The sequence below is a fragment of the Nycticebus coucang genome, chromosome 17 (assembly GCF_027406575.1).
Source record: "Nycticebus coucang isolate mNycCou1 chromosome 17, mNycCou1.pri, whole genome shotgun sequence".
NCBI classification, from domain to species: Eukaryota; Metazoa; Chordata; class Mammalia; order Primates; family Lorisidae; genus Nycticebus; species Nycticebus coucang.
This window is the reverse complement of record NC_069796.1, coordinates 17,937,679-17,951,596: the sequence shown is the minus strand read 5'-3', so window position 1 is coordinate 17,951,596 and position 13,918 is coordinate 17,937,679. Positions and strand designations below refer to the sequence as shown.

The following is a 13,918-nucleotide window of genomic DNA, read 5'->3' as shown; positions in this document are numbered from 1 at the left end:
GTTCTGCTAGTTTGTCCTTACTACACAGTTTTTGGCAGCATGTTTTTGCATGTAATTCTTTTTCAAATTATTGTCTTTGAAAACTTGAATAGATTCCCTACAAATTAAGCAGAGTGCCTTACTGTTTGCCTTGACAAAAAAGTGGTTATCTATTGTTGAACAATCTTCCTTCATCTATAATTTTTCCTTTTTTGAGTTCTGTTTTCTTTTGAGACATTGTAGAAGCCAGACTGGGACAAGGGGCTATATTTACTTTTATTATGAAAGTTAATTGACAGGAAAATAGAAAGCAAGGTTTGGGCCCTTCCACATCTTGACTGCGAGGCAGAGGGCTGATTGTAAAGCTTGGTGGGCGATGTGTGAGGTGCCGCCAAGGTGAGGAAATAACTTAATAATCAAATAAGAATGCTTTCCTGACTTCTAAGTAGCATTAAATACCTAATGTTGCTGTAGTAGATTGGAATATTATTGGTACTTACTGCCTCGCCAAGTCATAACATGCATATGTTAACGTCTGATGGTGTCAAGGTGACTGTGCTTGGGAAATGACACACTGGAGGCCACACACCTCACTTGGGTACAAATAGCAAGAGTGTACCTATGTTTATTTTGCCTGACTTTGCAACACAGAGTTGTTGTATACAAAGTTCATGCCCAAGAACTGCGCAATCAAGTTTCACCAAAAAAATCACAAAAAATACCCTCAAGATACTTTGAAGCAAGTTTACAATTGAGTGTTGGGCTGCATTCAGAGCCATCCTTGGTTGCTTGTGGCCTGTGGGCCGCAGATTTGACAACTCGAAGATGGTAAAGAATTTACTTGAATATCTCTCCAAATTCTAATGTCTAAGTTCATTCTTGGTGTTTCATTTTGAAAATAATGTGGCTTTAGCATAAAGTCGGATCGTGCTCATGTTTTAGGAAATTGTTGTATTATCGTATTTTAAAACTTTACAAGTTTTCTTTTTCTTTGTACCCTTTAGCCGGCCTCAGAAAGTGTGCCTGTGTCCATATTTACCAGTGCACCCTCTGAATATCTCTACCCACTTGTATATAATTCAGCATCCAGCAGAGGTAAGATTTTGCAAAATAGAACATTATTACACAAGAGGAAACATACAGATAAACATACTCATCCTTCCCAGGTCTTTAGCATTTCTGAAAAGAAATTGATGATAAGTGCTTTCTCTTTGTGAAAAAATTCTTTCTTCTATATTTCACGTGATATTATAGAGTTATATGCTAACATAACATTTAATAAAAACTGTATTATTGAATCATATATAAATGTAGAACTCTAACAACTTTGTATGAAGAAAATATGAGATTTTGTGAGTAAAGAGCTAAGAAAATCATTCTTTTTATTATTTTGGTTATATGTCTTTTCTTGCTAAAGTAGAAGTAACATTGGCATTTATTTTTATTTTTATTTTTTGAGACAGAGTCTTACTATGTCACCCTCAGTAGAGCGCTGTAGCATCATAGCTCACAGCAACCTCAAACTCTTGGGTTCAAGCAATTCTCTTGCCTTAGCCTTCCGAGTAGCTGGGACTACAGTAACCCACCAAAACACCTGGCTATTTTTAGAGACGGGGGTCTCGCTCTTGCTCAGGCTGGTCTCAAACCTGTGACTTCAGGCAATCTTCACCCACCTTGGCCTCTCAGAGGGCTAGGATTACAGGCGTGAGCCACTGCACCCAGCCAACTTTGGCATTTTAGTTTCTCTCTCCCTTTTTTTTTTTTTTTGAGACAGAGTCTCACTCTGTTGCCTGAGCTAGAGTGCAGTGGCTTCATCATACCTTTCTGCATGCTCAAACTCCTGGGCTCCAGCAATACTCTTGCCTTGGCCTCCTGAGTAGCTGGGACTACAGGTACATGACACCATGCCTGGCTAATTTTTGAAAAAAATTTTTTTTGAAATTATTATTTTATTGTTGAGGATTCATTGAGGGTACAGGTTATACTGATTGCATTTGTTAGGTAAGTACCTGTTATAATTGTGTCCTTCCTCCAAGAGGTGAAAAATGTTTTTTTAGAGATGGGGTCTTGCTGGTTTTAAACTTCTGACCTCAAAAATCCTCCTGCCTCAGCCTCCCAACTATTTGGGGTTACCACACCTAGTTGATGTCTTTTTAAATGTGGATATTTTTACTGATTTGTAGCAATTTTAATGTTTTCTAATCTTTTATTTTTTAATTTATTTTTTATAACCCTTAATGTATGGTTTAGATTATCTATTCATAATTGTGTATGCTACAAATATATTTTATGCAAACATAGGTGCATCTGTACAGTTTCTTATCAACAAAGGAACTTTCCAATATTCATTTAACTCAATAATATGGAGCTGCCCATGCTTGATGGAGCATTTCAAAGAGTAGGTGTAAATATGTAGAAAATTACTTAAGGATAAAAACAAAACAGTTATCTCAGAATAACAAAAAATTTTACAAGAAAGAAGCATTTTGTTAAACTACTTGGCCTTTGTGAACAATATATATTTAGCCATAATAATTCAAACACTGTTGCTTTTGGAAAAACTCTCAAACTGTGTTTTTCCCTCTACTCTCACACCATAACAATCATCAACACCATACAAATCTTCTGTGACTAGGGCGGCGCCTATGGCTCAAAGGGGTAGGGCGCCGGCCCAATATGCCGGAGGTGGCGGGTTCAAACCCAGCCCCTGACAAAAAATAAAGCATCTTCTGTGACTAAATGTGGGAGATTTTTCTCCACACACCAGCTAGTGAACACTGTCCAGGTGCCCTCTAATTCAGTTCTGACACGATGTACCTGGAGAGGGCTCTGTTCTCAAAACTGCTCTTTCTGCCCTACGTGCTAGTAGCACGTCCAGTCCTCCGGAACTTCTGACAGACTAGCTTCAAGGCGGAGTTCCCACAACCCCTCTTAGTGTTTGATTAGTTTGCTAGAGCAGCTCACAGGGCTTAAGGAAACACTTATTTTTACTGGTTAATTAGAAAAGATAAACAGTCAGATGAAGAGTTACAAAGGGTGAGCTCTGGAAGCTACTTGAGAGCAGGAGCTTTTTTCCCATGGCGTAGGGATGTGCCACCCTCCTGGTGCACCGAGGAGTCTTATTCGGCTTCCTGTCTGTCTCCACATGTTCAGCTCTCTGAAAGCTCTCTGAACTCTGTTCTCAGAGTTTTTGGAGGTTTCATTATGTAAGAATGATCGACAATTGTGTAGAAATGTGACTGGAGAAAAAGCACTTGATCTAAACCAAGCAAGGCTTGTCTGTTCAGATACTTCTGGCCTCTGTATGCAACATTCGTTCTTCCTGGGTATGATGCAGGACCCTCTCTTGAATGAGGTCTTTTAACCCAGAGTTGGGTTAGGTTCCTGCCTTGGGCAGTGAAAGGACAGTGGGAGACAGTCAGAGAGAGAGATTCTGTCTCCTGAGACTGAAGTGCCCCAACATTATAACAGAGATTATGGAAGTTAAGAGCCAGGAACTGTGGATGAAAACTAATATATATATCATAACATGACAACTGTTTATTGATTTAACTAAAACTATTAGAAGATGTGAGGGGTAAGGATTGGTGTTAGAAAGCTAAATCCTCATTTGTTCTGAAAGCCTCTGGAGCCAGATTGCCGGAGTTGAAATCCTTAATAGCTTGGTAAATTGTGTAACCCTTGGCAAATTGTAATAAATAACCTCTGTTTGTTTTAGTTTCCTCATTAGTAAAATGGACACAACAAAAGATATATTTCTTTACTGGTTGACTGTGAAAAGTAAATGTATTTCTCTCTTTCTCTCTGTATACACACGCGCGCGCACACACATGTTAGCCGTAACACATGTTAGCTGTTACGATAATTGGTAGTTTTTAGATAATATGTAAAATTGAAAAAAAATATGTAAAATTGATAAACTGAGAAACAGCAAAACACATATATGGAAATATGGAAATAAGTATCAGAAAAAAATAGCTAAAAGAATTAAAGTTACTGCTTCTGGGAAATGGTACAGGGGAGTATATATGGTAACAGCTATGGCATTTTAAATCTTTTGTCACTATTTAATTTGACATATATCCGTGTATTAATTTGATAAAAATTTGGAAAGTGATTAAGTCTGTATCATCATCTCAAAGCAGTGGCAAGGAGGGAAGGACCTTATAGGAAACACTAAAAAGTGTCCTGAAAGTCCCTAAGGCAGAGTAGCTAATCACTTGGCTCTGGGGCTAAGGATGGAATTTTTGCATCAGTAAGAAAGGTGGTTTCCAGTGTTGGAAGTTAGGATATTGAAAAACGACTGATGATAGTCCAGTTAATGGGATTTTTAGAAATGGAAAGATATTTCCACTCTAAAATTATTACTTTGTTTTCCATATGTGTATTTGGAAGCAAGACTGTAAATCCAGTGTACGCTCAGGTGGGAAGGAGAGGTTGAGCGCCAATTTCTGGAGTGAGAAGTAGTTACATTTATTATTTAGAATTTTTTTTTTTTTTTTGTAGTTTTTGGCCAGGGCCGGGTTGGAACCCGCCACCTCTGGCATATGGGACCGGCGCCCTACTCCTTGCGCCACAGGTGCCACCCTAGAATTCTTTCTGTGAGGAAGATTTGTTCCTTCTTCCTCATTCATTTATTTATTCAACCATTTATATTATTATGGCTTTTTTGTTTTTTGAGACAGAGTCTCACTCGTCGAGGTAGGGTGCCATGCATCATAGTGTGCAGCAACCTCAGACTCTTTGGCTTGAGCAATCCTCTTGTCTCAGCCTCCAGAGTAGCTGCGACTACGGACACCTGCCACAATGCTCTGCTAGTTTTTCTATTTTTATTTTTATTTATTTAGAGACAGAGTCTCACTTTGTCACCCTCGGTAGAGTGCAACCTCCAACTCCTGGGCTTAGGCAATTGTCTTGCCTCAGCCTCCCGAGTAGCTAGGACTATAGGTGCCCACCACAATGCCTGGCTATTTTTTTTTTTTTTTTAACACATCTTAAAGTACCCAGCTGTATTGTGAACACTTCTTTTCTTTTTTGCCTGGCTATTTTTTATTGCAATTTGGCTGGGGCTGGGTTTGAACCCGTCACCCTCTGTTTATGGGGCCGGCACCCTACCCACTGAGCCACAGGCGCTGCCCTATTTTTTTGTTATTATTTATTTATTTATTTTTTAGACAGTCTCACTATGTTGCCCTAGGTAGAGTGCTGTGGCGTCACAGCTCATAGCAACCTCAAACTCTTGGCTTAAGTGATTCTCTTGCCTTACCCTCCCAAGTAGCTGGGACTACAGGTGCCAGCCACAACCCCTGGCTATTTTTTGGGTGCAGTTGTTGTTTAGCAGGCCCAGACTGGGCTCAAACCCGCCAGTTTTGGTGTATGTGGCTGGTGCCCTATTCACTGAGTTATGGGTGCTGAGCCCGTTTTTCTCTTTTTAGTAGAGATGGGGTCTCACGCTTGCTCAGGCTGGTTTCAAACTCCTGAGATCAGGGGGTCCACCCACCTCGCCCTCCCAGAGTGTTAGGATTACAGGCGTGAGCCACCACTTCTGGCCTTTTATTTTACACTTTGTGTTATAACCCAATACTATGTAATTTATAATATTTCTGACATTGTTCCATTTTTGCCATTGATAAGATTGGCTTCTGTGTTGCTTTGACATGACCCATTGTTTTGTTTTTTGAATACTTCCTTGCTTTCCGTGCATAAAGATCTATAATTATCTTCAAGCCGATGTAGTACAAAATGTGATTGCTATGGAAATTAAAACTTGTCAGAATAAATGATCTAATTTAGTTCAACAGATTTATATTTTTATAATCTAATCATGATATAGATTTATATTATCTTATTTGATCAATGAACATATCTAAATAGAATTAAAAGGTATGCTTGTATTATGCTTAGTGTTGATAAATCAGAGAAACTTTACCTCTTTTTATTGAACTGTGTTTAGTAAAAAACTTGTGAAAGTTATATGTAGAGTTATGAATCCAATTTTCATCATGAAAGATTTAAAACAATGTTTAAGTAAAAAAATCTATGTTGTAATTAATTTCTTTATTAAAGGAAAACAAAGTCTTGCGGACAGTTCCTCTCTTAGCAGCATGCCTTCCCCAGGACAGGTGTAAAGTAAAGATTGGTCGTCGCTTCAGTGAAGAAAGGTAAATTAACTTAAACCTTACGATAATTTAAAATAATCCTTTTCTGTTTAGATCTTTAAAACTGGTTTCCTCCACATCCTCCCAAACAAAATCATGTAAGACAAAACAAAGCATAACAAAAACAGAAATAAAAACACACAAACCCAAATGGTATGAACAAAGGAATGATAACATTATCTGAATTCCATAGTAATATATGTTGAACCTAAAAGGCAAATGTATTTGTTATTTCATTTTGTTAAAAGTGCCTTCTGGCTGGTAGTGTTCTTATATTAGACTTAGTTCAGTTTTTTTCTTATATTAGACTTAGTTCAGTTTTTTTCTTTTGTGTCTAATATAGTGATTACTCAGTAAATTACTATTCCTGGATGACTTTTAAATTCAAGCAGATTGAGACTATTGATTTAATGTTAATTTAATAGTGGGATGATTAATTAAGGCTTTTATTATTTGTAAATGGAATTTAAAAATGTGTGTTTTCACTTATTTTCTGTTAGTAAATCAGAAAATGATTGATTTTTATATATTAAATCTGTATCCAGTGAATTCTGTATTAGTTGTAAAAATTGTTTTGTAGAACCTGGAACTTTCTACATAAGCAGCATTATTGTCTGTAAATAGGGTCATTTGTACTTCCTCATTTCTGATATTTATACTTTTACTTTTTTTCTTGCCTTATTGCAATAACTGATACCTTCAGTACAATATTTATTAGAAGTGGTGAAAGCCACCATCTTTACCTTGATCCCAGTCTCAATCTCAGGGGACATTGTTAGTTATATTGGCTATATTTACCTCCTCACCAGCATTACTGAGGTATAATTGATAGATAAAAGTTGTATGTGTTTATATATAAACATTCTCCCCACCCCCACCACATTTTAGGCCCTACGTAGTTCTTATTACAGAGTGGGAGTCCCATACAGAGTAGGCTCCCACAACCTGAGCCTCCTTAGGTGCCCCCTGAAGGAGGACTAGCTCTGGGCAGGGAGACCCTTATCCAGCTCAACATGGGGGCAGAATCTTGGCCCCAGAACCCACTTCTCACTCCTCCCCCAGGAGGGGTTGGGGCACAAGCTTGAGGTAGAGATAGGAATCTTGGGCCTGGCTCCAAGGGTCGAAGCACCAGTTCAGTCTGGAAATGGTCCAGTTCTCAGAGGTGGTTGGGTCCCTGACTACCCCAGCTCAGCCCCACGTGAAGGGTTCAAGTACATGGTAGAAAGGAGTAAGATATACTGGGCCCCAGGATGGAGCAAAGGATGAGAAGAGAGGGAGGGTCTGTGCTCAAAAGAGAATGTGGCCAGTGTGGCAAAATTGTATACATTTACAGAATACAGTTTTTATATATGAGGTTGGACAATTAATTCTGTGAACTCATCCTAGAAAAAGTGCTACATACCTCATTGCTGAATATCACTATGGTCACCTTCAAAGTATTCCCCTTGGGAAGCTATGCATTTACATCAGTGACATCAGCACCTAGTCCATCCTTCAAAGTGATTTTGGAACTCTTTTTCTGGAATGACCATCAGAGTTGTCATTGTATGAAATCTGACAGTTAAGTTCATGAATTTGCCACCATGTGCTTACATTGGCAGCACTGTACAAACAACTCAGTAAGGTTTTATAAACTTTGTATATCAGTTAGTATATGTGTCTCACAGCTGTGTTCATGTCAATATGTAGCAGTGTCTTTCTGAGTGGCGTCATTATTGTTGTTGCATATTTTTGTGTGCAATGTGATAATAGCTCTGATAGTAATTCTAGAAAAAGAGTGCCAAAATTACTTTGAAGGGTGGACTGGGCGCAGGCATCAGTGCATAGCTTCCCAAGGGAAGTACTTTGAAGGTGACTGTAGTGATCTTCAGCATTGAGGCATTTAGCACCTTTTCTAGGATAAGTTTGCAAACTTAATTGTTAGACCTCATGCAGTTTTAGCCATGGCCTTCTGATGGCTTTGATTCTGTATTTTTGCATGTCTCTTTGGTTTTTGGAGTGTTTTCTTTGTGGCCTCAATTCTTTGATGGATCAAAGAAAAGTTGTTGGTTTTCAGTTTGCTATCATTTTTCTTGTAAGGATAAGCTTGATGTCTTTCAAGCTCTTTGTATGTCTGAGCTGAAATTGGAAGTCCAGATTATCACATTGACTTTAATTGACTTAACTTATCTCCTTACCCCTCAAGAATTTTTTTTTTTTTTGCTTGTGGGCAGAGACTATCTCATTAAATACCTCTAGTTAGACAAATGACTAGAGGTAAGCAAACTTTCATTAGAAAATTCAATAAGCATAATAAAATGTTTTTTCTCTACAAGTTAATAAAGATACATTAAAAACAATTTTTTTTCAGAGATCCTGAACTTTCGACTGTTTGTCGGAACTCCGGTACATTAATATTATATCCAGGTGCTGATGCTGTTAATTTGGAAGAATTTATATTAGATTCTCCTGTTTATCCTTCCACAATCATCATTATTGATGGTACATGGAGCCAGGCTAAGGACATTTTCTATAAGAATTCCTTGTTCCGACTTCCCAAACAGGTACACTAGTATTTTAACAGAGAATAAATACAGATGTGTATTTATGTATATTGTATATGTTTTCAGTGAAACATACATTTTATATATGAGTTTGGAGATATTTATTTGTGTGAATGTATGTATATAGACAAGTATATGCTTATGCATATGTTTGAATATATATATTTATATGTATGTAAAAAATTTCAAATTTGTCATCACTTCTCAATTCTTACTGCCAAACTGCACTGTAGTGTAGGCATTTGGCTATACTAAAGATCTGTCAGACACTTAATCTGAGAAGTGTAATGCTTTCTAAGCAGTGTACCATATTTAAATACATTTATTATATTTGGTTACTAAGTTACTGTACTTAGTTCTTATTAGGAATGACCAAATTTTTATGAAATACTTTTTTGTCATTCATTTTATAATTATATGGTTTATTCTTCAGTTTGTTGGTAAAATTGATTATAAAGATATAGTTCCTAATTTTGAAGCATTATTATATTCCTGGAATGCACTCTATTGAAGAGACTATCAGAGAGTTTTGATATATTACTGGAAGTTATATTTTATTTGATAGAATTGAATTATGTATATTTTATACTTTTATTATCAGTTTTGGTAATTGTTAACTTTGCAAAATAAATTGGAGATATTTTAATATTTTTTATGGCCTTAGAGATTGGACAGGACTCATTGCTGAAACCTCCTGGTCTCTTGAAACATGGTAGTTTTTTTTTTTTTTTTTTTAGAGACAGAGTCTCACTTTGTTGCCCTCAGTAGAGTGCTGTGGCGCCACAGCTCACAGCAACCTCCAGCTCTTGGGCTTAGGTGATTCTCTTGCCTCACCCTCCTGAGTAGCTAAGACTATAGGTGCCCACCACAACACCCGGCTATTTTTTGTTGTTGTTGGGGATTCATTGAGGGTACAATAAACCAGTTACACTGATTGCATTTGTTAGGTAAAGTCCCTCTTGCAGTCGTGTCTTGCCCCCAAAAGGTGTGGCACAACACCAAGGCCTCACCCCTCACCCTCCTTCCCTCTCTCTGCTCTTCCTTTCCCCATCCCTCTCTCCTTCTTTCTCTCTCTGCTCTCCCCTTCCACCACCCCCACTGTGACCTTAATGGTCATTAATTGTCCTCATATCAAAATTGAGTACATAGGATTCATGCTTCTCCATTCTTGTGATGCTTTACTAAGAATAATGTGTTCCACGTCCATCCAGGTTAATACAAAGGCTGTAAAGTCTCCATTTTTTTTAATGGCTGAATAGTATTCCATGGTGTACATATACCATAGCTTGTTAATCCATTCCTGGGTTGGTGGGCATTTAGCCTGTTTCTACATTTTGGCCATTATAAATTGAGTGGCAATAAACAGTCTAGTGCAAAAGTCCTTACTTTAAAAGGATTTTTTTCCTTCTGGGTAGATGCCCAGTAATGGGATTGTAGGATCAAATGGGAGGTCTAACTTGAGTTCTTTGAAGGTTCTCCATACTTCCTTCCAAAAAGGTTGTATTAGCTTGTAGTCCCACCAGCAGAGTAAACGTGTTCCTTTCTCTCCACATTCACGCCAGCATCTGCAGTTTTGAGATTTTGTGATGTGGGCCATTCTCACTGGGGTTAGATGGTATCTCAGGGTGGTGTAGATTTGCATTTCTCTAATAATTAGGGATGATGAGCATTTTTTCATGTTTGTCAGCCATTTTTCTGTCTTCTTTAGAGAAGGTTATATTCATGTCTTTTGCCCATTGATATATGGGATTGTTGGCTTTTTTCATGTGGATTAATTTGAGTTCTCTATAGATCCTAGTTATCAAGCTTCTGTCTGATTCAAAATATGCAAATATCCTTTCCCATTGTGTAGGTTGTCTCTTTGCTTTGGTTGTTGTCTCCTTAGCTGTACAGAAGCTTTTCAGTTTAATTAAGTCCCATTTGTTTATTTTTGTTATTGTTGTAATTGCCACGGTAGTCTTCTTCATGAAGTCTTTCCCCAGGCTGATATCTTCCAGTGTTTTTCCTATGCTTTCTTTGAGGATTTTTATTGTTTTGTACCTTAAATGTAAGTCCTTTATCCATCTTGAGTCAGTTTTTGTGAGTGTAGAAAGGTATGGGTCCAGTTTCAGTCTTTTACATGTGGCTATCAAGTTCTTCGAGCTCCATTTATTGAATAGGGAGTCTTTCCCCCAAAGTGTGTTCTTGTTTGGTTTACCAAAGATTAGGTGGTTGTAAGATGTTAGTTTCATTTCCTAGTTTTCTATTCAATTCCAAATGTCTATGTCTCTATTTTTGTGCCAGTACCCTGCTGTCTTGACGACTATGGCTTTGTAGTATAGCCTAAAATCTGGTGTGGTGATGTCCCTGGCTTTGTTTTTATTACTAAGAATTGCCTTAGGTATACGGTTTTTTTTCTGGTTTCATACAAAACACATAATCATTTTTTCTAAGTCTTGAAAGTACAATGTCGGTATTTTAATAGGGATGGCATTAAATCGGTAGATTGCTTTGGGAAGTATAGACATTTTAACAATGTTGATTCTTCCCAGCCATGAGCATGGTATTATCCATTTGTTAATATCCTCTGCTATTTCCTTTCTTAGGAGTTCATAATTTTCTTTATACAGGTCCTTCACCTCTTTTGTTAGGTATATTCTTAAGTATTTCATTTTCTTTGAAGCTATGGTGAAGGGAGTTGTATCTTTAATTAGTCTCTCATCTTGACTGTTATTGCTGTATACAAAAGCTACTGACTTGTCGACATTGATTTTATATCCAGAGACATTACTGTATTTTTTGATAACTTCTAGAAGTCTTGTGGTTGCGTCTTTGGGGTTCTCTAAGTATAAGATCATATCATCAGCAAAGAGGGAGAGTTTGTCCTCTGCTCCCATTTGGATGCCCTTTATTTCCTTGTCTTGCCTAATTGTATTGGCTAGAACTTCCAGCACTATGTTGAATAGTAAAGGTGACAGAGGACAACCTTGTCTGGTTCCAGTTCTAAGAGGAAAAGCTTTCAGTTTTACTCCATCCCATAAAATATTAACTGTGGGTTTGCCATAGATAGCTTTGATCAGTTTCAGAAATGTGCCACCTATGCCTGTACTCTTCAGTGTTGTAATTAGAAAAGGATGCTGGATTTTATTGAATGCTTTTTCTGCATCTGTTGACAAGATCATATGGTCTTTGTTTTTGCTTCTGTTAATACGATCGATAATGTTTATGGACATGCGTATGTTAAACTAGCCTTCCATCCCTAGGATGAAACCTACTTGATCATGATGTATGACTTTTTTGATGATAAGCTGTAATCATTGGGTAGGATTTTGTTGAGAATTTTTGCATCCATATTCATTAGTGAAATTGGTCTGAAATTCTACTTTTTAGTTGGGTCTTTTCCTGGTTTTGGTATCAGGGTAATGTTTGCTTCATAGAATGTGTTGGGGAAGATTCCTTCTTCCTCAATTTTTTTGGAATAATTTCTGCAGTACGGGAATAAGCTTTTCCTTGAAGGTTTGATAGAATTCTGGTGTGAAGCCATCTGGATCAGGGCATTTTTTTTTTTGGAAGATTTTTTTATTGTTTCTTTAATTTCAGTGCTTGAAATTGGTCTGTTTAAGAACTCTATTTCTTCCTGGCTAAGTCTAGGGAGAGGGTGTGATTCCAAATATTGATCCATTTCCTTCACATTGTCAAATTTCTGGGCATAGAGTTTCTGGTAGCAGTCAGAGATGATCTCTTGTATCTCTGTGGCATCAGTTGTTATTTCCCCTTTACCATTTCTGATTGAGGTTACTAGAGATTTTACTTTTCTATTTCTAGTTATTGTCGTCAAAGGTTTATGTATTTTATTTATTTTTTCAAAAAAAAAAAACAAACTCTTTATTTCATTAATTTTGTGAATGATTCTTTTGTTTTCAATTTCATTGATCTTTGATTTAATTTTGGATATTTCTTTTCTTCTGCTGGGTTTAGACTTAGATTGTTCTTCTTTTTCCAATTCCATAAGATGGCTTGTGAGTTTGTTGATGCACTCTCTTTCTGTTTTTCGAATGTAGGCATCTCAAGTGATAAATTTTCCTCTCAGAACTGTTTTTGTGGTATCCCACAGGTTTGGTAGCTTGTGTCTTCATTGTTGTTATGCTTAAAGAAGTTAGTGATTTCCTCTTTTATTTCTTCCTGCACCAAACTGTCATTCAGCATAAGGTTGTTTAATTTCCATGCCTTTGTGTGGGATTGAATGTTTTTGTTAGAGTTGAGTTCCACCTTCAATGCCTTGTGGTCTGAGAAGATACAAGGTAAAATTTCAATTCTTTTGATTCTGTTGAGGTTTTTTTTGTGTCCTAGGACATGATCTATTTTGGAGATTGTTCCATGGGGCAATGAGAAGAATGTATATTCTTTATCTTTGGAATGGAGTGTTCTATATGCGTCTATCAAGCACAGTTGTTCTAGGGTCTCATTTAAATCTCTTATATCTTTGTTTAATTTCTGTTTAGAGGATCTGTCCAGCTCTGTAAGAGGAGTGTTAAAGTCCCCTGTTATTATGGTATTAAGAACTTTGTGCTCTACTTCTTAGATTGTTTCTTCTGCATGGTCTAACCTGTTGCTGATACTGTCTATTGCATCTTTAAGGTCCCTAATTGACTGCTTCAGTTCCTTCAGCTGTGCTGTATCCTTTCTATATTCTTTATATTTTCATTTCTTATTTGATTCTGTTTTTGGATTTCCTTTTGGTTATTTTCCAGTTTATCAGCAGTTTCCTTCATTGTTTCCATCATTTCCTTCATTGTTTTCATCATTTATATTCTAAATTCCCTTTCTGTCATTTCTAATATTTCTTTATAGTGGAATCCTCTGAGTAGCTACCTCACAGTCCCTTGGTAGGGGGCTGCTCTGGATTGATTTTTCATGTTGCCAGGAGTTTTCTGCTGATTGTTCCTCATGAGTGTTTTCTTTTATCTGTTTCCCTACCCTAATTTTCCTTTCACTTCCTTTTGCTCTTTAAGTTATTGTGCCTCTGGACTAGGGTTTTGATGAGTCCTTTTGGTACAGGACCAGAAGGATGAGAAGATTGAAGAGCAAGAAGGGAAAAAAGAAAAAAAAAAAAGAAAAGAAAAAGAGAAAGGGGTGGGAGTGAGTAAAAGGGAATATTGCAAAAAGAAAAGAAGCACAGAAAGAGGGAGACATGGCTTGTCGCCTGTGGCTCAAGTGGCTAAGGTGCCAGCCACATACACCTGAGCTGGTGGGTTCTAA

The 13,918-nt window shown here is 37.3% G+C and overlaps 1 protein-coding gene across 2 annotated transcripts in view; it reads left to right on the top strand.

Moving 5' to 3' along the window:
• The window catches only part of DTWD2 (DTW domain containing 2), a 124,418-nt gene that overhangs the window by 27,798 nt on the left and 82,702 nt on the right, over positions 1-13,918 (top strand). For both annotated transcript variants that reach the window (XM_053566718.1, XM_053566717.1), the window contains exons 2-4: positions 984-1,074; positions 6,046-6,140; positions 8,488-8,680. In XM_053566718.1, the coding sequence (XP_053422693.1) occupies positions 984-1,074; positions 6,046-6,140; positions 8,488-8,680 (379 nt within the window). The remainder of the gene's footprint in view (positions 1-983; positions 1,075-6,045; positions 6,141-8,487; positions 8,681-13,918) is intronic.